The 23,140-nt window shown below is 38.4% G+C and overlaps 1 protein-coding gene across 2 annotated transcripts in view; it reads left to right on the top strand.

Annotated features, from left to right (window-relative positions):
• The window catches only part of ITSN2 (intersectin 2), a 131,511-nt gene that overhangs the window by 82,031 nt on the left and 26,340 nt on the right, over positions 1-23,140 (top strand). The window contains exons 24-27 of one of the 2 annotated variants that reach the window (XM_021713494.1): positions 1,066-1,111; positions 1,203-1,324; positions 5,225-5,318; positions 5,789-5,980. In XM_021713494.1, coding sequence (XP_021569169.1) covers positions 1,066-1,111; positions 1,203-1,324; positions 5,225-5,318; positions 5,789-5,980 — 454 coding nt within the window. The remainder of the gene's footprint in view (positions 1-1,065; positions 1,112-1,202; positions 1,325-5,224; positions 5,319-5,788; positions 5,981-23,140) is intronic. The other variant, XM_021713495.1, reaches the window with a different exon arrangement.

Below are 23,140 nucleotides of genomic sequence, written 5' to 3'. Positions count from 1 at the left end.
TCAGCAGTTTTATCCACCATTGTAAATGTCAGTGTGGTGGAAAAGGCAAATAATATTTTTGTATTATTATGAAGATAGTTTTTATCTCATAGGCCCTTGAAAGGGACTCAAGGGCTGAATACTTCCAGGGTTCTACAGATCACATGCTGAGAACCATTGGTGTACTGGGATCAGGCTACCTGGATTGACTCTGGTCTGTACCACTTAAAGACTAGCAATATTAGACAAATACTTCACCTTTCTGTGCTTCAGCTTCCCTCTCTGTAAAATGGGGGTGATCATAATTACTTAATAGTGTTATTGTGAAAACTAAATAACTGAATATATGGAACCTTTTAGAGCAGTACCTATTAGGTAATACTCAAAAAAATGTTAGCTTTTGACTGTCATCCACTTTGCTTAATATTAATACTTGTACTGTAACTGTGTTCACTAGCAGGAAAAGATTCTTTTTAGTCCCATCCCTTTTTTTGATCAGATTCCCAAAAAGAGGAAATAAGGTTGATGCAATTTATCCTTTAAGGTGATGGCTGCTACCCAGGGTATGAATTTTTTGTTCTTAGGTCAAGTTCAGGCAATTTGGGGGAAACATGGTAAAAAAAAAAATAAATATAAAAACATTGTGTTCTATTCAGCAGGAGATGAAGATGAGTCCTTTACAAAAAGTGAGAGCAAAATTCACATGTGCCTTAACATATCCAGGACACATGCTGCATATAGTAGACATGGATGTTAACCCCACTGATGAATGGGTTGCATTTGGCCTGAAGAGTCATGTTTAATACTCAAGAAAGATTCAGAAAACGAGCTCTTCCTTTTGAGTCAGTGGTTGATGACATCAGTTACTTGTTTATGAGCAGACCAGATCTCTTTAAGTGTCGGATTCTTCACCTATTTGGTTAATACTGTATGAGGATCTTGTCATTTTCATGACATTTCTGTCATGAATTCATCTAAAGAAACAAGAATCCTGGGAATTAGAAATCTCTATTTCCTAATAACCTTTGTGCTTTTACATCTGGATTGTTGGAATTGATAAAACAGCATGATATCTTTTCCTTGTAGAGTTTTGGGAGTGCTAGCAAATCTGGAGCATCAAACAAAAAACCTGGTATGTTTAATAGTGAACTTTAAAAAATTACTGAAAGTATTTGCTTCTATTGTGGATTGAATTCATAGTTTCTTGTTTTTCTTCTTTTCAGAGATTGCTCAAGTAACTTCAGCATATGTTGCTTCTGGTTCTGAACAACTTAGTCTTGCACCAGGACAGTTAATATTAATTCTGAAGAAAAATACAAGTGGGTGGTGGCAAGGGGAGTTACAGGTAATATTCTTTAAATAGCATTTATCAAATTTATTATAAAAGTAACTCATGTGACCAGATACAGTGGCTCAGTCTTATTATCCCAGCACTTTGGAAAGCTGAGGTGGGAGGATCACTTGAGGTTGGGAGTTTGAAACCAGTCTGGGCAAGATAGCAAGATCCCATCTCTACATGAAATTTTAAAACTTAGGCTGCAATGGCTCATACCTGTAACCCCAGCACTTTGGGAGGCCAAGGCAAGAGGATCACTTGAGACTAGGTGTTCAAGACCAGCCTGGGCAACATAGCAAGACCTCATCTCCACCAAAAAAATAAAAATTAAAAAATTAACTAGGTGTGGTGTGCACACCTGTGGTTCCAGCTACTCAGGATACTGAGGCAGGAAGATTGCTGGAGCCCAGGAGGTTGAAGCTGTGGTAAACCATGATTGTGCCGCTACACTCCAGCCTAGGCAACAGAGTGAGACTCCAACTCAAAAAAAAAAAGAAAGAAAGAAAGAAAGAAAATTAGCCAGGCATGGTGGTGCACACCTGCAGTCCTAGACGGCTGAGACAGGAAATTCCTTGAGCTGAGGAGTTTGAGGTCACAGTGAGCTATGATCATATCACTGCACTCAGCCTGGATGACAGAACAAGACATTGACTGTTTTTTTTTTTTTCTTTAAGAAGAAAAAGTACTGCACGCTCATAATAAAGATAATAAAAATTTTACATCACTTAAACCAACCACTTAATCAGTGTCAGCATTTTAGTGTATCATATTTTCTTTAGGCATTTGCCTGTACCTTTTTAGCACAGTTGAGTTGGTGTTATAAGTTATAATAATTAATAATTTTCTCTAACAACAATTGTTTTTCAATAATGCATTCCTTAATAAATCACAGGTCACCTTCTTAAAGGAAAGCACAGCATCATCTCTGTCTGGGATAGCCCCAGGCTTACAGTAGAGCCACTAGAAGAAAGACATGATCCAGGTTGTGCAACAAAAAACTACCCATTGGACTGTCCCCAGTAGCCTTAGGTTTTTGGGTTTTTTTTCATTAATCAGTATTTTTTATTATGGTTTTGTGGGGTACAGTTAAGGGTTAGGTGTACAATGATGTTTCATTCAGGCACCCTGTAGATAAGAAGTGTTTTCCCATCCCCCGACAGATATTTGCTACTGTTAATCCCATCCCCCTCCCCCCCATAGTTTCCCAGTACCATCAGTCATTTTCTTATAGTGTTGCATTGGATGTTCAAGGTCCATTATATGAGTGAGAACATGTGATATTCGGATTTTTGTTTTTGTGAGAGGTCACTCAGTATTATAGACTCTAGTTCCATCCAGGTTGCAGCGAAATTCATGATTTTGTTCTTTTTTATGGCTGCGTAGTATTCCATCGTGTATATGTACCACATTTTTTTAATCCAGTCCTCTTTTGATGGGCAGCATGGTTGTTTCCAGGTTCTTGTATTGTGAACAATGCTGCGATAAACATACGTGTGCAGGTATCTTTTTTATAGAGTGATTTGTGTTCTTCAGGGTATATTCCCAGTAGGGGGATTGCAGGGTCATATGGAAGGTCAATTTTTAGAGCTTTTAGGAATCGCCACACTGCTTTCCACAGAGGTTGCACTAGATTACACTCCCACCAACAGTGTAGAAGTGTTCCCTTTTCACCACACCCTCTCCAGCAGCTGTTATTTTTTGAGTTGTTGATAATTGCCATTCTGACTGGAGTTAGGTGGTATCTCAGTGTGGTTTTGATTTGCATCTCCCTGATGATTAGTGAGGTTGAGCATTTCTTCATGTGTTTGTTGGCTGCTCGAATGTCTTCTTTTGTGAAGTATCTGTTCATGTCTTTTGCCCATTTTATAATGGGGTTGTTTGTTTTCTTCTTTTCAGTACGTTTCAGTTCCTTGTAGATCCAGGATGTTAAGCCTTTGTCAGACCTAGAGTTGGCAAATACTTTTTCCCAGTCTGTAGGCTGTCTCCCTGCTCTCTTGATGGTTTCTTTGGCTTTGCAGAAGCTTGTCAGTTTAATAAGGTCCCATTTGTCTATCTTCTCTCTTAAGTCCTGTGGGTTTCGGGTTTTGTACAGGAATTGGATGCCAGTTCCGATTTCCATGAGAGTATTTCCTTCCTTTTCTAAGGTTCTTATGGTTTGAGGTTTTACATTTAGGTCTCTGATCCATTTGGAGTTAACCTTTGTGCATGGGGATAGATAGGGGTCCTGTTTCAATCTTCTGCATGTGGTCAGCCAATTTTCCCAGCACCATTTACTGTATAGGTTCTCCTCTCCCCATTGGTAGGTGGTGGGGAGCCTTAGGTTTTTTAAACAGCAGCGCAAGGAAAGAGAGTGCAGACATAGATGAGTATGTTTTTTTCTTAAAATGTTGATAGATGGTTATTGCATATGCTTTGATGCAGAAAGAGGATTCTACTCTCACTTCTAAAATGTCCTTACTAGTTAAAACTAAAAAAAAAATTAGGAGTTAAAAGATGATGTGAGGTGTAATAGCTATACTTTTATATAATTGTGATTTATGATTGTGTTACAGAGGATATAGCTTCATTCTTGTAAATTGGAGGATTCCTAAAGAACAGTGGGGGGGGTTCAAATTCTATGTATTCTTGAATAACTCTCTGCAATTCCACCTTTTGACTTTCTTTGAAGATTGACCCAACTAAGTGGGAAACATGACTCTTACAAATTTTATTTATGATTGCCTGAATAATTATTAACAAAGCTACAGAGGTATTTGTAGTGGGCTGCACCATTTTAACAGTTGACATGAACTTATTAGAACTCTAGAAAGGTTTATTTATTATTTTATTATTATTATTATTATTAGAGTTATAGTCTCACTCTGTCCCCCAGTCTGGAGTGCAGTGGCACACTCATGGCCACCCCAGCGTCAACCTGCTGGGCTCCAACAATCCTTCCACCTTTAGCCTTCCAAGTAGCCAGAACTACAGGCCCATGCACCACACCTGGCTAATTTTTTTATTTATAATAGAGACAAGGTCTCGCCAAGTTTCCTGGGCTGGTTTCGAACCCACAGACTCAGGCAATCCACTCGCCTTGGCACTGGGATAACAGGCTGAGCCACCAAGCCCAGCCTTGAAAGGTATTTTTAAATATAAGTATTATTTATGTGAAATATTCAGAGAACTCTGAGCCTGAAAGACTTCCACAGATAGTGTTTTCAGCAGCAATTTGAGATGCATATTGTAGTGTTTCTTCCATTTGTTTAATGTTGACCTGAAAGGCCAAAAGACCACCCTCATGTCTGAAGCCAGTTGCAAGTTCAGGGTTCCCCAAAACTCCTCTTAAGTTTCATAATTCACTAGAAGAACCCCACAGAACTCACTGAAAGCTGTTACAGTTACAGTTTATGAAAGGAGACAGATTGAAATCAGCCAAGGGAAGAGATACATGGGGCAGAGTGCAAGAGAGTTCCAAAAAGGGAGCTTCCAGTTGTCCTCTCCCAGTGGATTCACAAGCAACATTAACTCCTCCTGGCAACGATGTGTGACCAATGCCATGCTCACCAGAGTTTTGGTGTCCAGAGTTTCTACTGGGGCTCCATCACATAGGTGTGGTTGATTGCCTAGATGGCTGAACTCAGTCTCTAGTCCCTTCTGAGGTGGAACTGACATGGCAAAACCCAAAGCACTCACCGTAAGTCACATTTGTTAGAATTGGTGTGGCCCAAAGCCCCTAGGTAAGATACTCTTATTAGAATAGGATTTAGAAATTACCTCCCAGAAGCCAAGGGCAAAGGCTATGCATTTCTTTGAGCAAGCCTGATTTCTTTGCTATACATTCGTGGTTTTTTCTAATATTTAAGTTATGTCACAATGATTGTTTTAATCTAATCTTTCAATCGTATATTCCCTTTGCTAATTTTATAGGCCAGAGGAAAAAAGCGACAGAAGGGATGGTTTCCTGCTAGCCATGTTAAACTTTTGGGTCCAAGTAGTGGAGCCACACCTGCCTTTCATCCTGGTATGGAAGTGTCTTAACTTATATTTCATTTTAGAGAAGTTTGTTACTCAGCAACTTCTTAGATTAGCTAACTCTTTGGAAAAAACTATTTAAAATCGGTTCTTTCCTTACCTCTGCTTAAAAGTAAGATGCCACTGATAACTTCCTCACTGAAATCAGTTCTGTGTGGAAAGAACCAACTGTTCAGTGGTACTTGAATCACTTTACTCCTTGACATTTTTCAATGTGAAATATCTTGGTACTTAAAGTGAAACAGTTAACTTGGATTGTTAACTGTAGTTGGGAAATTCATGTTTTTTTTAAAAACAGGGAATAAGGGAAAGAGGATGGAAGAAAGAGCAGCTCAAGGGAAATTTTAGTCTACTTTTAATATTTAATACTAAAATAATTTAAATCCTAGGGAGAGTTTTAACATTTGATCTAAGAATGATTCATTTGTCTAATGTGTTATTTTGTCATTCTTCTGATAGTGTGTCAGGTGATTGCTATGTATGATTATGTGGCGAATAATGAAGATGAGCTCAGTTTCTCCAAGGGACAACTTATTAATGTTTCGAACAAAGACGATCCTGACTGGTGGCAAGGAGAAATCAACGGGGTGACTGGTCTCTTTCCTTCAAACTATGTTAAGATGACGACAGACTCAGATCCAAGTCAGCAGTGTGAGTAATAGCACCTTATTTACCTACCTCGTGTGAAAACTTTAATATGCAGCATTGCATTTATTACTGTTCTGAATCAGATCTTAAACTCAGCACTCACAGCAACTGTAGATTAATGTTTAAAGAAAAAAACAAAAGGAAACTTTAAATAAGATCAGAAGTGTACTCCTTTATTTTAAGTACCTTTTGCTAGCTGCAGTCCCTAGTATTAGACTTTATCTGAAAGAATGTATACTTTTTTCCATGGGTTCTTTGGTATGACAGCCATCTGTACTGCAACTTCTTTTCACCATCATCCTCTTTTTCAGCATCCAGTGTTCTTTTTTTGGCTTAGTAAAAGGCAGCTGGTAATTGCCCTGTTTACCTATTTAACATTACCCCGTTAGTGTACAGATGCCATTAAATTTGCACCCTGTGCATTTATCTCCCACGTGTTTACTATCATCCAGATTGGAAGAAAATTAAATAACGTGTTTAAACTGTTTGTGAAACTCTCATTGGATGATTCTCTAGAGATCCACCTTATTCCACAAGGGATGTATGAATCAAGATCTGTTTCACTATTTTCAGACAAGGGTCCAGATTTCAAAGTGTGAAATTTGGTATTATATAGAATTATCTCCATGGCTAGTGTGGTGGCTCCTGTCTGTAATCCTAGCACTTTGAGAGGCAAGGAAGGAGGATGACTTGAGCTCATGAATTCAAGACCAGCCTGACAACATAGTAAGACCCTGTCTTTAATTTAAAAAAAAAAAACTCTTTGTATTTACCTAGCTGTTCTTATAGTTGATAATAAAAAACAGCATTAATAATAATAAATTAGGGAATAAACAGTACTTGGAAATAACTTTCCACCTTTATAAAATGGATGTCTTTTTTTCTACCCTTTTTTTGTTTATAAAATGCATCATGTATTTTTATCATTCTTTTGAGATTATTTAAAATAATTAGTCTTTCATTTTAGTTTAATTGCAGTGAACATATAAATAGTAACCCAATCAAAATTTATGATTCAGTATATGGACTATGAACTTATTTTATATGCAGCAATTTTGTGTGTTCTGATGCTGGGAGAAGAGTTCCCTTTAGACAAAGCAACTAAATTTCCTAATTTGGAGATGGGAGGGGTCCAGTTTTTTATTATTTGAATATTCCCAAAATGTTTCAGGATTTCAGGATAAGTAGTAAAGAAAATGATAACTTCAGTTGCTTAATAAATGATCATTTTTAAGCTCTGCTGATGGTTTGGCAGTTCACAGTGACTAATTAGAAATACACCTATCTGATTAATTAGATACACCTGTTGCATCTTTCTTGGAGATGAGAAAGGGAGAAACTTTTTAGATCTACTGGGTCTCAAAGATCTTTGGCTAGTGGTTCTGGAAGGCATCCCAGTGTGTCAGTACGTTTGGCTTGTATAGCATCTGTGATCTAAATGCGGCTTTTTCAGATTTGTTGTTGTTGTTTGGAACACGTTTTCCATGTAAGTCTCATATAAGAGGGAACATAAAGAACAGATATATAACTGTTCTAAAGGAAGGACAAGACCGTGCCCGCAGCACTTCCCTTCCTGTAGCAGTCCTTTCAGTTTAATTTATCCCTCTGGGGATAATTTAAAAATCATTTTTCTAGAGAAATTTGTTCCAAGACAGAAAGTAACCTTCCCAGAGAGTTAATTGAAAACTTTTTATTTTGAAAAGAAACAGCATAGTAGGTTGTCAATACACAAATGATACAGAAAATAGATTAGCATGAATTAGTTATCTGAGGACACATTTGCCATGGAAATTACTTTGGCCCAGAGAATGCTTTTTCTGGCATTTTAGTGTGGATAGAACTGGCAGAGCCTCAGTCTACCAGTGGATGAGGGAAATACCCAATCTAAACAGCACTATCCAATAGAATTTTCTGCAATGAGGAAAACAGTCTACATCTCTACTATCCAATACATTAGCTGCTAGTTGGCCACGTATAGCTTTTGATCATTTGGGGTGTGACTAATATGACTGAGAAACTCAATTATTAACTTAATTTTGTTTTAATTAACTTAAAACCAAATAGCCTCTTGTGGCTGATGGCTGCCATATTGGACAGTGCAATTCTAAAAAACAACCAGTTTCAAATAAAACAAGGAAATAGCAATATTGAAACATGGAAACAAGAAGAAAAGGAATCGTTGTCCTTTGGTCATTTCTGACCTGTACAATGATTTTAAAGAAACAAAATTCCCATGTGCTTCAGATTTTACTTTTTATGGGGTTTTCATATGTTATGTTAGCCTTCTGCCCACTATTCGATTAAGAAATTCATCATTTGGTAAGTATATTTGAGTGTCTACCATATATATACTAGGAATTGGTAATACAAAGATGAAAAGACAGTCCGTGCTCTGAAGTAATTTTAGAGGTCCATGGGGAATAACATTCAGATTTCTACAATGAATATTTATACAAATATGTGTTGAAGAAAGATCCTTTAAATCTTTGTGGGGAAAGAAGGCATGTCATGAAAGAGTCCATAGAGGGTATTTGAACTAGGACATGAAGGATAAATAATAATAGCTTACTAGAAAGGCAGATGTTGGGGATGGGAAGAGATGCTATTTTCTTGGTCATTTTACATATTGAGAGCTGGGAAAATAGAATGTTCAAGAGGCTATTTCAAAACAGGAGTAGTTTTGCAATTCTCTGTTATAAAATTATTACCAGTAACTTAGCTATTAATACCTTGTTTTCTGCCTATATATGTGGTTGTTTAAAATTTGATCATATCTAAAACTGAATTATTTATCGTTTTGCCTAAATTAATGACCAAAGGCTCATCATATGTCTTGGAATAGAAGGGCTCTCAATTCTGTAATTCTGAGAATAATTCCCAAAGAGATTCCTCTGAGACAGTTTGTTTCTACAAAACAAGTGTTAAAATCACATAGGAGAGTGAGGAATACTGATTTTGTTTACTTGAAATAGCTATTTATCAGAAATTGAAGAATCATAATTGCTTTTTCAGAGATGAAGAATAAAGTTAATTGCATTGGTGGCTATGAAGTTAATTCACATTAAGTATATAGAAACCAATAACTTTAATAGGATTTCATTCAGAAAACGCTTAATCCTAAAAGTCAGGAATTGACATGAGATCTTTGCTATACCTACCCAGATTTTTAGAAATTAATTATCTGTTGATAGACTTCATAATAGTCAGTGAAATCTAGTTAAAGTGTAGATTACCATTTGGGTTTTTTTGGCCCTTATAGGTATCATTTCCATTTTATTATGTAATTAGAATATTTTTTTAAAGGTTGAGAATTTTATTAGTTCAAATTTGTTTAGCTGATGTTGCATGTTATTATTAGACAAATTTTATCTCACCCATCTAATTTGCATTATGTTCATTTATTCCTCATTTTTCTTTTTTTAGGACCCAATGTTGTCTTCCAGTTGTGAAAGCACCCCAGAGACCCACTATCCAAGTTTGACTCTAGCGTGGAGGCAGGGCAGGCAGCCCTGATCAAATATCTCCTACACAATTCATTTACTTCGTTTGAATGTTAGAGCCACTTGTGATTATTTCTTTGTGTTTCTAATTTAGAGTTAAAATTTATTTGTAACACATTAAAGGATAGTGGGTCTTTGTGTGGCTTTCCCTGCTGTTCACTCTGGCATCCTTTAGCATTTTTCTTCTTTTTTAATTTGGCAATCGTAGGTCATTAGCATGCATATTGAGTTTGCCCTTACATGGTGGGAGTTCAAACACACAAAGACCCACTATTTGCACAAACTGTTCTTGCCGATTTGTAATGGGCTGCCATGCTTTTGTAATGTCATTGCAACATGTATATTCTTTACAGAATTCAGATAAAATTTGCTTATGTTTTGCTATTATGTTTGATATAACTCTAATCACAGTGAGTGCTTACTTGGCTCAATATGTGGTTTGCCCTCAAATACGCACTGTTTATTACTTTCTAATATGCCACTATGAGTACCAGTATTTGGGTTTGTTTAAAGGTCAAGAACTAGAAATAACCTTTTCTCTGTTTTCTGTGTATTTGGGATGGGAGCAATAACATTTGAGGGGAGCATTTTTATCTCTCAGAGAGAAAAGTGACCTGCTCTGGCAAGAGTATGCAGAGTGGAATATGTTTAATCTGTTTCAGCTGCCCAAGAAGGAGCACTGTCCTGGGGCAGTTTGCTTAACCTTCATGTGCTCTGAGCTGATGAAGATGCTGCAGCATGTGTTGCAGCCGTTAGTTGTTACTTCTTTTTTGATGACCTAAAAGGGATTATTATTGAGGTATGAAAGGTTCCTATCATTGACTGTGAGATGTGAAACCTTCTCTCGCTTAATTAGAGCATTTATATCTATAATACATTTTAAAGTCAAAGTTCATGTTACCAGTTTTAATCAAGTGATTACGTATCCCAGGAGCAGCGGTTGGCATTCTTAACGTGTTTAACAAAGATGCTAAGGGATCCTTAAAGAGTTGAAATGCCCTGAAGCAGGTATACAGGCTCTAGTCAAGAATGAGTTAGAGTGAAGGGAAGATGTGTGAGAGCTGCCATTTCCTATATCATAAGGCTTCTTTGAGGCTGGAAGATGATTTTACCCTCCAGACTTCTCTGACTAATACTTGCCCTTCAACCACATTGACTACTTTGACATAGGAATTTACTTATTTTCCTTGAATGGAAAACAGTTTAAAAGTAAACAACATTATTATAAACTAATGTATGTGAGAGTACTTTGCAGAAACAAAAATGAGTTTTAGTAGACAGTATTAAACAATATTTGAAAATCAGTGATAAGTTTATGCAATTTAAAAATGTTTACAAACTGCAGTGCAATCTACTGTTTGTGAATGTCAAAGTATTATCAGGAAAAGTGTACATACAATCAGAGTCATATTTCCTCACAGAATTCTTTACAAAGAGTGAAATATGTTTTTATACCTCTCAGTTTCAGTTAGAGGCCTATTTTGTGCAATATTTGTGTTAATGTGCCTATGCATTATGAATGAATTATTTCAGTCATACATTGCCTAAATCATAACTTTACGATACTCGAGAAAGAATCAGCAGTTAAAACTTCACAAAGTTCAAATGTCTGTGTTCCAAAATACTTCACATTATGAAGATGTAGGGAGATATGTATGTGTGCTCCCTTGGGTGGGAATTTCTAGTTATTAGACCAACTTCATTTTTAGCATTTGGCATCATCATGATACTTTTATAAATATGACATTAATAGGAAAGCAATAATACCATTTTACAGGTGGAATAACAGATTTGCCTGCACTCACTTAAACAGACAGTGCAAAGTTCAGGACCTTGTGAATTCAACTGACACCAATTGTTTGAGTTATTTGTCCTTGCCTTTTATTTATGAATTTTCTGCTTTTGCACCCTTTGGTTGAGTTCAGATTAAGGACAGTTACTGTAAATTCATCTTAAACCATGAGGTTTGAAATCAGACCACTGTTAATTTAAAGTCACATTATTTGATATAACATTTTTTCTTTATAATTTTGAGTTTGGGCTTATCTAATACACTGATAAATTATTTCAAAGGTACTTTTATAGCTCAAATAGCTTCACTTTTACACTGATAAATCATTAGGAATGACATTCAGATAGAGTTTAGCATCTGTAATCAATCTGAAAATAATGTGTTCATCCAGTACCTGTAGGTTAAATCACACAGGCGTATTTAAGCTGAAGGTCAGTCTGGAAAATAAATTTACGGTATTAGCTGAAATACCACTCTTTGTGTAGGTATTTTGTCAAATATTTGAAAGCTAAAAAGAAATGAAATTGTGTGGCATATTATAATAACTTAAGTCCTTCTTAAAAATGCATGCAGTCCTTTGCAATACCTCATTCAGTCACGCATTTGTTTTCTTCCTCATTTGGTGTAAGGCAGCTTTCAATTTGCTTAGAAGGCAACGTTAAAAGGAAAGAGTTTATCAGAAACATAGAATTTTTAAATGAGAGAACAACTGAATAATTTGAATTCCTGTAGAAGGTAAAGAATCAAAATATCTGCGTATGTAAAGATTGTAGTATGTGAAATCATTATTAAAGTATTTGATTAAACCTGATGGGTTTTCCAGCAATGAAAAAATCAGTTCTAAAATCAAAGCTGATTTTTAGAAAATTTGAAAATTTAAATAACCCTATCCATTGTATAGTTTCTCTAAAACTTTATCTTAAAGAGTCATTTTAAAAATAATACAACCATTAAAAAATGGAACTAGTCGGGCTCCGTGGCTCAGCCTGTAATTCCGAACCTTTGAGAGGCTGAGGTGCGTGGATTGCCTGAGCCCGTGGGTTCGAGACCCCCCTGGGCAACTTGGTGAGACCTCATCTCTACAATAAATCAAAAAATTATTAGCCGGGCGTGGTAGCACGTGCCTGTAGTTCCGGCTACTTGGAAGGCTGGGGTGGAAAGATCACCAGAGCCCAGCAGGTCAAGGCTGCGGTGGCCGGGAGCAGCCACTGCACTCCAGTCTGGGCGACAGAGTAAGACTCCAACTCAAAAAAAAAAAAGGAACTGCTATCTTAATGTTTTAAAATGAATTGAAACATTTAAAAATATTAATAATGTACTTTAAAAGAAACTGGAGAAAGGAAAAGTAGAGAAAGAAATGCCAATTCCAGTCCAAAGCTCTATTTGCCAAGTTTTCTTAGAATGAATTTTATCATGAATTCTTGTAAGTAGACTCTATAATGGAAATACTGAGAGACTTTTGCCTAAAGTGGCATTATTGGATGCTGCTGTGATGCTACTATAATGTAATAAATTATTAAATTGTTGCAAGTGCTGTTTTTGCCTTAAATTTTTATTTCGTGTGTCTTGAAAACTATAGTATCAAAAGTATTGAGATTGTGCAAATGCTGGGCACGCTTGGCATGAGATAATCTGTTTTTATTTTTACAAAATTGTAATATAACTATGCAAGTGTGTTTATTAAAAAGGACACAAACTGTGTACTTGTACTGTGTATTTTTTATGAAACATTCTTTAAAACTCATTATTGTTTATGTGTAGTCATGATTAAATGTCTTTGGAATTTTTCTTACTGTAGTCTCTGGGTATAGGGCAGCAAAGTGTTTTATGTCACAGAGGGCAAAAGAAATTTTTTAATTTCAAGATTGAATTAATTTGATCCAGGATAATCATATGTATCTCAAAAGAAATAAATTTTGATCTTAATATGCTGTTGCTCACAAAAGTGAAGAAAAATATAATTTAAGATAATAATAGACTTATGCTATTTACAATTTTTGCTACAACTTTTTTCTAAAAGATCCGACGGAACTTATATGCTAATACTCATTGCAATTGTTAAGTAAGACTTTTTTAAAGTACAAAATAAGAGTCCATCTAAAAGAAATTGCTGTGAATACTTGGAGGTATCAGAGTTAAGCAGAGTATTACACTTAATCTAAGTTGATGGTTGTATAAACCCTTGGGTGAAAAGAAAAATATGATTTTAATTGAATCCACCCACCAACACTTAGCATAAGCAATCTCTTTTGAAAAAGCCTTTCTATATCTCTGGAAAGTTGTTCAACTAACATATGTTAAGTATATGCATAAAGCCAAGGAGTATACTAGGTGTTGAAGATAGAAAAATGGGTGTCAGGTGGTCCTACCTTAGGTAGTGCATAGGTCTTTGAGGGGATCAGGCCATATGCATATGATTACAAAATAGCATATTAAACTCTGTGATAGATATTTACTGGGCACCAAAGGAATACAGAGGAAGAGTACCCAATTCAGCCATAGATTGGTGAATGAGAAAAGACTTCCTGGAGGAAGCAACTACCAGGTCCATAAGACAAGTAGGAGTAAGTCAGATCGGTGGATGGGATGGTGATAAAGACAAGAAACAGTAGGGGGCTGTGAGTATAAGCGGTCCAGTATTGCCAGAGGACGTGCAGAGCCAGGAACAGTGAGAGTTGAGGCCTGAGAGGCAGGCCAAGGGCTAAATCCAAAAGTCTCGAGCTTGATTGTCTGTTGGGATCACCTGGGATGCTTTAGACGCTATTGATACCCAAGTCCTGATTTAAATGACTGGAAGTTCGGCCTAGTCGTGGGTCTTTTTCAAAGCCTCCCAGACGATTCTGATATGCCACCAAGGTAGAGAGAAAATTATGAAACAGAGCTCTGAGGAAAATCGGCAGGAGTTGGGGATTGATGGAATGTGAGAGTAGGTGGAAGAGTCAGTTATTTCCAGGTTTGTATTGTGGGTGACAGGAAGGGGTAACCAACTCCCAAGAATTAGAATTGGGGGAAGACGACGAGCTTGGTATTGACTACAAAACACCTGTGGGACATTGGATAGAGTTGTCTAGCAGGTGGTCAGATGTACACCCAGCCGGTAGAAGGACATGCATGCTGGTAGTTATTAAACCCTGTGAAAGTAGATGATTATTTAGGGGAGAAAATCAGGCTTTTTAGGAGATCAGCAGTTGAGCATCAGCTAGTGAAAGAGCTTGTGAAGACAGAAATCAGGGAGGTTCTGTGAAAGTAAAGATTGCTGGGCTAATATTGCCAGCATTTTTAGAAAATAATGAAACTTTGTGCAATCATATCTTCTACGAGTAAAAGCAAAAGAGGAAAAGTGCTATTTTTTGAGAACTTACTAGTTTGACTACTTTTCTAAGGTCCTGGGATGTATTATCTCTTTATTATTTTCTTTTCGAAGGTATGGAAGTTAAAACAGGTTAAATAACCTACCCAAGGTTACACAGCCAGCAAGTGGTATAGTTGGTTCATGATCTGACCCCCCCGAGTTCATGCTCTTAACCTCTACACTAGTGTGGTAATAGCGCCACCATTTTCATTATAATGAACTTAGGCAGTAAACATGACTGAAAAGAAAAAGCAGAAAATCAGAGACTGCATAGTGATTTCTCTGTGTATAAAGGACACACAGAAAAGAGACCAGGACCGAAAATAATAAACAAGGACAGTAATCTATAATAATAGTATCCATGACAGTAGTGGGATTCTGCCAGCCCGGGGTGGGGAACACACCTCATTAACAAGGGTACCTGCATAATGAATTGTACCCCACATCTTTAAAATTTTTTAAAAATAATAGTATCCAGATGGCTAAAGCTGAACATAATCACTTTTTTAATAATAGCTTTATAGAGATATAATTTATATACCATGCAGTTTACTCATTTAAAGTGCTGTACAGGTCAATGGTTTTTAGTGTATTTTAGTGCAACCATTTCCACAGTCAGCTATGAAACGTTTTCATCACCTCAAAATGAACCCTGTACAATTTTCCCCCAAACCTCCAGCCCTAGGCAAACACTAAGCTGTTTTCTGTCTCCATATGTTTGTTTGCCTATTCTGGACGTTTCATATATCTGGAATCATAAAATGAGTGGGATTTTATGGTTGATTTTTATGGTTGACTTATTTCACTTAGCATAATGTACTCAAGGTTCATTCATATAGTAGCATGTATCAGTACATTATTCCTCTTTGTGACCAAATTAGTATTCCTTTGTGCGCATATGCCACATTTATTCATTCATTGATAAAGATTTGGGTTGTCTCCACTTTTTGGCTATTATGAATAATGCTATGAACATTTGTATACAAGTTTTTCTGTGAACATGTGTCCTTTTTTTTGAGGGGTATGTACCTAGGAGTAGAATTGCTAGGGCAGAGGGTAAATCTATTTTTAACTTTTTGAGGAAATGCTAGACCCTTTTCCAAAATGGCTGCACCATTTTATATTCCCACCAGCAGTATGTAAGGGTTTCTGTTTGTCCACATCCTCACCAACACTTGTGATCTATTTTTTTTTGAGTTGGAGTCTCACTCTGTCGCCCAGACGAGTGCAGTGGCTGCTCCCGGCCACCGCAGCCTCGACCTGCTGGGCTCCGGCGATCCTTTCCGCCTCAGCCTTCCAAGTAGCCGGAATTACAGGCATGCGCCACCAAGCCCGGCTGATTTTTTGATTTATTGTAGAGATGAGGTCTCGCCAAATTGCCCAGGTGGGTCTCGAACCTGTGGGCTCAGGCAATCCACTCACCTCAGCCTCCCAAAGGCACGGGATTACAGGCTGAGCCACTGAGCCCAGCTCTATTTTTTAATATAGAGGTTGCAAAGCAACATCTCATTATGATTTTGATATGCATTTCCCTGATGACTAGTGATACTAAGCATCTTTTCATATGCTTGTGGGCAATTTGTATATCTTCTTTAGAAAAATGTCTACTCAGATCCTTTGCCCGTTTTTAAATCGAGTTGTCTCTATAATCACTTTTAAAGATTTTATCTTTTAGAGCAATTTTAGGTTCACAGCACAATTGAGAGGAAGGTACAGATGTGTACCTCCTACCCCCACAAATGCGTAGTTTCCCCCATTAACAACATCCCCCACCAGAGTAGTACACGTGTTAGCGATTGATGCATCTACATGGACACTTCATTATCACCCAAAGTCCATAGTCTACATTAGGGCTCACTCTTGGTGTCATACATTCTGTGGGTTTGGACAAATATTTAATGACATGTAGCTACCACCATAGTATCATAAAGAGTATTTTCACAGCCCTAAAAATCCTCAGTGCTCTGCCTACTCATTTCTTCTTCTCCGGTAACTCCTAGCAACCACTGATCTCTTTACCAGGTCCACAGTTTTACCTTTTCCAGAATGTCTTATGATTGGAATCGTACACAGTGTAGCCTTTCAGATTGGCTTCTTCGACTTAGTAATGGGCATTTAAGTTTCTTCCATATCTTTTCATGGCTTGATAATTTCTTTCTTGTTAGTGCTAAATAATATTCCGTTGTTTGGATGTACCACAGTTTATCCATTCACTTACTGAAAGCATCTTGGCTGCTTCTGGGTTTTGTCGATTATGGATACAGCTGTTATAAATATCTGAGTGCAGGTTTTTGTGTGAGCGTAAGTTTTCGGTTTCTTTGGGCAAATACCAAAGAGTGTGATTGCCAGATCGTATGCTAAATTTGTGACAGCCAGTTTTTTCCAAACTATTTAGCATCCCAACAGCAGTGAGTGAGGGTTCCTGTTATTCTACATCTTTGTCAGCATTTGGTATTGTCTGTATTATGAATTCTGACCATTCTAACAGGTGTGTAGTGCTAGCTTGTTTTAACTTGCATTTCCCTGGTGACATGTGGTATTGAGCATCTTTCCGTATGTATATTTGCTGTCCACATGTCTTCTTTGATGAAGTGTCTGTTAAGGTCTTTGGCCAATTTTTTAATTGGGTTGTTTACTTGTTATACTAAGTTTTAAGAGTTATTTCTATGTTTTGGCTAACAGTCCTCTATCACATGTCTTTTGCAAATATTTTCGTCTCATTCTCTTGACCATGTCTTTTGCAGAGAAAAAGTTTTTAAATTTAATGAAGTTCAGTTTATCAGTTCTTTCTTTCATGGATTGTGCCTTTGGTGTCATGTCTTCAAAGTCACCACCAAACCTAAGGTCATCTAGATTTTCCAGAGTTGAATAGTTTTGTGTTTCAAATTTTGGTCTATGATTCATTTTGAGTTAATTTTGTGAAGGGTATTGGTCTGCGTCTGTATTCAGTTTTTTACATTTGTATGTCCACTTGTTCCAGTGCCATTTGTTGAAAAAACTGCCTTTTCTCTATTGTATTGCCATCGCTCCTTTTTCAAAGGTAGTTGATTATATGGATCTATTTCTGGGCTCCGTTCTGTTTCATTGATCTCTTTGTTCTTTTGCCAGTACCACACTGTCTTAATTACTGTCTCTTTATGGTAAGTCTTGAGGTCAGATAGCATCAGTTCTCCAACTTTGTTCTTCTCCTTTAATACTGTTCAGCTATTCTGAATCTTTTACCTCTTTATATAAGCTTTAGAATGAGTTTGAGAATCACTTTTTAAACCATGTTTTAAACAAGAACAACAATCATAGAAGATGTGCTTCAAAGAGATGTAATCATGCTGTTGTCAAAAGACACAAGTCTCTTAGTCTTTCAAAGAGAGTGATAAAATGAGTGTAGAGAGGAGTATAGTGGGAGTGTTGCTTGATTCTTGCCTCCACCAGCTCACACCTCTGAACCTTAGCCCCCTCTGCATAGTGAGGATACTAAAACCTATATTACTGATGAGACTTCAGGGATTTATGAAGCAGTAGTTCAATGTCTCACACGTAATAGATACTAGAAGTAACAGCTAACAGTAAACATTTGCTGTGCACCAAGTGCTAAACAACATTTGGGTTGTCTCGTTGAGTCAAGGGTAGAGTTGGAACTCAAGTCCAGATCTGACTGCAAGACTCAAGCTCATAGCCACCTTACCATGCTGCTGTCCTTGAACTGAGAGCTGCTGTTATTCCCAACCACAAAAGCAGAACAATCATCAGCTAATTCCAAAATAGAGGTGAGAAGAAGGTGAACAAAATTAACTGCTTTAGATCAATTCAGGTCAAGTTACATTTCAGGGTACTGGGAGAACCTGCCACTGGGATCCCCGTGTCACCAGTGGTCATCCATTAGCCACCCTGACATCACAGTCAGACTGTGCTATAGAATTTGTGTGTCCTAAACTCAGCAGTTTGGAGCGAAGTCTCCAATTATGTAATCAAAAACAAATTGAAAATATGAGCCGTATGATCATACCATTGGAGAAGATTAGTGGTATAGTAGTAATACCAAGAAAAAGACATATGTGCACATGAAACCCCGATGGCCCCAGGACTGTAGTACTTATTGTATTTGCAGTATATACAAGTCAACTTGAAATGGGCGATCAGTGCTGGCAGCGAGGACTTCACACAGTTGTGCAATGGAAGTAGCAAATGTTGTTTTAAAATGTCTATTCACGGAGGAAGCCATGTAAAATGATCAGATTATAGGAGATGGCATCCAACTTGAATCTTTGCAACCCACTGCAGGAGATGCTTCTCAAACATTTGCCATGGTCTTCCCAACCAATTCTCAAACAGTCTTCAAGATTGAGCAGTCAACTTGGTCACTTTCCTAAGCAGGCTGCTTTCAACCTCAAAAGAAAGTGAACATCCAGCCAGCTAAGTACTTGAGCCCTGAAATTTGCAAACCCTAGCCCAACCTCTGGTTCCTGTTTCTCAGTATAAGGTTGAGTTGATTATGCAAAGCACATACACTTCCCACCAACTTGGAATCAATAGATGGCTCTGGGGAAACACTCTCAAAAAAAAGAAATGGGCGATTAGAGACAAGGTTCTAATTGGATGTGTGACAGCAAAGAAGGGTGTGGAAGGGACCGATTTTGAATCACTTAAACACAAAAAAAGAGCCAAAGGAGAGCAAAGGCCTGTTGGTTTTTTCGGGACTTTGGGCCATTTGGCATTCAGAATATTTTTTCCAAACCCTTTTTTCCTTTAGAATTCAGTTCAGCAAGCATAAGACCAGATAGGTTTATGCTGTCTTCAATGATTGCAGCACAAGCATCACTTTAAATGGCCTGTTATTTCGAAATGTAAACTTGAGATACCTAGTCTTAGAGATTTAAAAGCTCTAAATTCTGTGGTAGGCCACTTTACCATCAAGCTGCAGATTGTGTATACATTTATACAGTAGGGGTCAAAGTTGTACCGGTTATTCAGAGGAATGACCAAGGGTTACAAATCATCACGCACATGTTGGTAATAGATATTTTCATTGTTAAGAGTTAAAAGTTCTATGTTGGGTGAACATGAAGGAACAACTGTCTCATTATATTTCTTTATAACATTCTCGATTATGAATAGCAGAAATAATTCCCTCAGCTGGATCATTAATAGCACCCTGGGCCAGGCACGGTGGCTCAAGCCTATAATTCCAGCACTTTGGGATTCCAAGGTGAGCGGATTGCCTGAGCCCGCGGTTCAAGAACAGCCTGGGCAACTTGACAAGACCTCACCTCTTCAATAAATCAAAAAATTAGCCAGGTGTAATAGCGCATGCCTGTAGTTCCACCTACTTGGAAGACTGAGGCAGAAGGATCACCGGAGCCCAGTGGGTCGACACTGGGGTGGCTGTGAGTATGCCACTACAATGCCTGGGCAACAGAGTGAGACTCCAACTCAAAAAAAAAAAAAATCACTCTGGCAGGCTTGAAGGTAATGCAGATGTTAGCCTGAACTAACTGCTCTGTGAGGCTGAGGTCTGCCCTTTTGTCTACCATTAAGAGGTCTTTGCTATCTCAGGCTAATGACCTTTTACAGTAGATTTAAAAGTAAAAATAAAACCAATAAATGTTGTCTTTATCCACTTGTACTTATCATAGAGTTGCTTTTGGACAGTCCTAGAATACTACTGTTTTCTTGTTTTGCTTTCTGATGGCCTACAACCTTTGAATATGATATGAACTTCCCTTTTGGTGCTTACATGAGCATTGTCACTCCTGATGAGGTAGAACTTGACAGGCATCAAAAAGATGTGAGTTTAAAATTTTGTTCAAGTATTATTTAAATTTCCCAAAACCCAAATGTCTGTGGCTCTGTGGTGGAAGTATACTACCTGATACAGTGTTTATACTCAATAAATATTTGCCCAGTAGATTAAAGGCTCTTCTCTTATGAAATAAAATACCCAGTAATTTTTTTCAGTGCCCTGATAAGACTTCAGTGTAAAGGCAGCACACAGTTTATTCATCTAAATTTTGTGTGTGTGTGTGTGTGTGTGTTGGAGTCTCACTCTGTCGCCCAGACTGGAATGCAGTGGCCGCTCCCGGCCACCACAGCCTCAACCTGCTGGGCTCCAGCGATCCTTCCGCCTCAGCCTTCCAAGTAGCTGGAACTACAGGCGCGCACTACCATGCCCGGCTAATTTTAGATTTATTGTAGAGATGAGGTCTCGCCAAGTTGCCCAGGCAGGTCTCGAACCTGCAGACTCAGGCAATCCACTCACCTCAGCCTCCCAAAGCCCGGGATTACAGGCTGTGTCACCAAGCCTGCTTTATTCATCTAAATTTGCTGTTAAAATCCCACCTTTTCACTGAGCTTAAGCACAGTGCAACTGGGAACCATTATGTGATGCTCTGCTTAATTGGGCACACAGAGAGCAATTCACTGGTGCAGCTCTCTTTAGAATGGGCAGGGACTTTCCCCAGAGTTGAGTCATAATCTGAACTGCCCTCCCTGTGTTAGTTACTACAGATTGTCTATTGTCCTTCACCTTTTAGAGTCTTCCCAGATCTTGCTGCTCTCTTTCCTTAAGTATCGCTTGCTTGCTTCTTGGTTTTTACTTGCACTGTAATTTAGAACAATGATTCCCAACTATAGTGAGACACAGTTTCCATTATTCATGACTTGTCTCTCAGTTTCCACCTCCTCCCACAGTAGCGGGATTTTGTGGCCCAGCTTACTACTAATTACTCCTCTGGGAGTTCTCTCTCTCCCTCCGTCCCTCTCCCTCCCTCCCTCCCTCCTCCTCCCTCCCTCCTTCCCTCCCTCTCTCTCTCTCTCTCTCTCTGTCTGTTGTCAGAGTCTCACTCTGTCACCGAGGCTGGAGTACAGTGGTGTAATCATATTTCACTGTAACCTCAAACTCTTGAGTTCACGGGATCCTCGCACCTCAGCCTCCCAAGTAGCTAGGACTAATAGATCATGCTTCAGCACCTAACTCTGTGTGTGTGTGTGTGTAGAGAAACTGGGGTCTCACTGTGTTGCCCAGGCAGGTGTCAGACTCCTGGTCTCAAGCAGTCCTCCCATCCTCCGTCTCACAAAATGTTAGGATTACAGGCATGAACCACTGTGCCCTGCCAACCTCTTGTTTTTCTTCTTTGCCCATTCTTTCTGTCTTCTAGAAAGAACCCACCAGGAGGTTTTCATCAGTTTCTCTGTCCGCCTATAGTTATTAATGTTGCTATACTGTCTCCTGCAGCTAAGAGTTTATGTTTATATCATATTCTATAAATACTTCCTGAAGCCCTGTGCCAGGCACTGGGGATTGATGGATTATAAAACCAACAAAAATTCCTGCCCTCTTAGAACTGGCATTCTAAATAAATATTTTAGGGTAAAATGAAAAACAAACTAGATGAGCAAATATGTCATGTCTTAGGAAAATAAAGCAGGGAAGAGGAAAGGGCATGCTGGGAGGAGGAGGATACTCAAAGCCTCTGTCAAATGGTGAGATGGAAACAAAGACTTGAAGAGCATGAGGGATATCTGGAGGGTCATGTGGGTGTCTGGAAGATCATTCTAGGCAGGAGGTCAGATGTGCAAAGGACCTGAGGCAGGAGCATGCCTGTGGTCCTTGAGGAACAGAATTGAGGCCAGCACAGCTGGAACAGAAGAAAGAGTAATAAGTAGGGAAAATGAGAAGGATATGGGGAAGATTGTTTAGGTGTTTGTGGGCTGTTAGTAAGAACTTTTAGCTTTTGCTTGGTGGGAGAAAAACCCACTGGAGGGTTTTAATTTAAAGAAGTGACATGATCCGATATGTTTTGACAGGAGTGTTCTGGCTTGCCAGATTCAAGTGGGAGAAGGGATCATAAGCAGGAGATTCATCACGAAGCTAGTTCACTAATCCAAGCACAAGATGATGGTGGCTTGGATCAGGATGACAGTGGTGGACACAGTGAGACATGCGCAGAGTATGCATGTGCTGTGAAGATAGAGCCTACAAAAATAATGGAAGAGGTTGAAGCAGGCTGGGGGAAGATGATTAGGAGGCTGGATTTCGATGTGTTACCTTGGCGTGCCTTTTGGACACCCAAATGGAGATACGGAGTAGGCAGTGGAACATATGAAGAAGCTCAAAACCATGTTCAGGCTGGAGTCTACATCTTGAAGTTTATCAGTCCATAAACAAGTCAGGAGACTGAACTAGACCACCAAGGCTGCATCCATGGACTGAACCTTAGGGCCCTGCAACATTAGGAGTCTGGAGAGTTGTAGAGGCACGAGAAGAGGAGCCAGAGTAGGGTGGACCAGTGAGGCAGGAGAGTCAGAGGAGGGAGGGTGACCTAGAAGCCAACTGGAAAAGGATTTTAAGGAGGCAGGGGTAATCAGCTATCACGAATGTTAGTGATAGATATAGATCAAGTAAAATGAGAAAGGAGAAAGCTACCTGGAGCTATTAGGAAGCTCCTTTTCTTTAAAATATTTGAAAATACTGTTAACTGTAATTTTCCAGCTCTATTTAGTAACATGTTTTTTCTTTTCTTTTT

The sequence above is a fragment of the Carlito syrichta genome, unplaced genomic scaffold (assembly GCF_000164805.1).
Source record: "Carlito syrichta isolate Samal-C Ts95f unplaced genomic scaffold, Tarsius_syrichta-2.0.1 Scaffold304574, whole genome shotgun sequence".
NCBI classification, from domain to species: Eukaryota; Metazoa; Chordata; class Mammalia; order Primates; family Tarsiidae; genus Carlito; species Carlito syrichta.
This window is presented reverse-complemented; position numbering and strand designations above follow the sequence as displayed.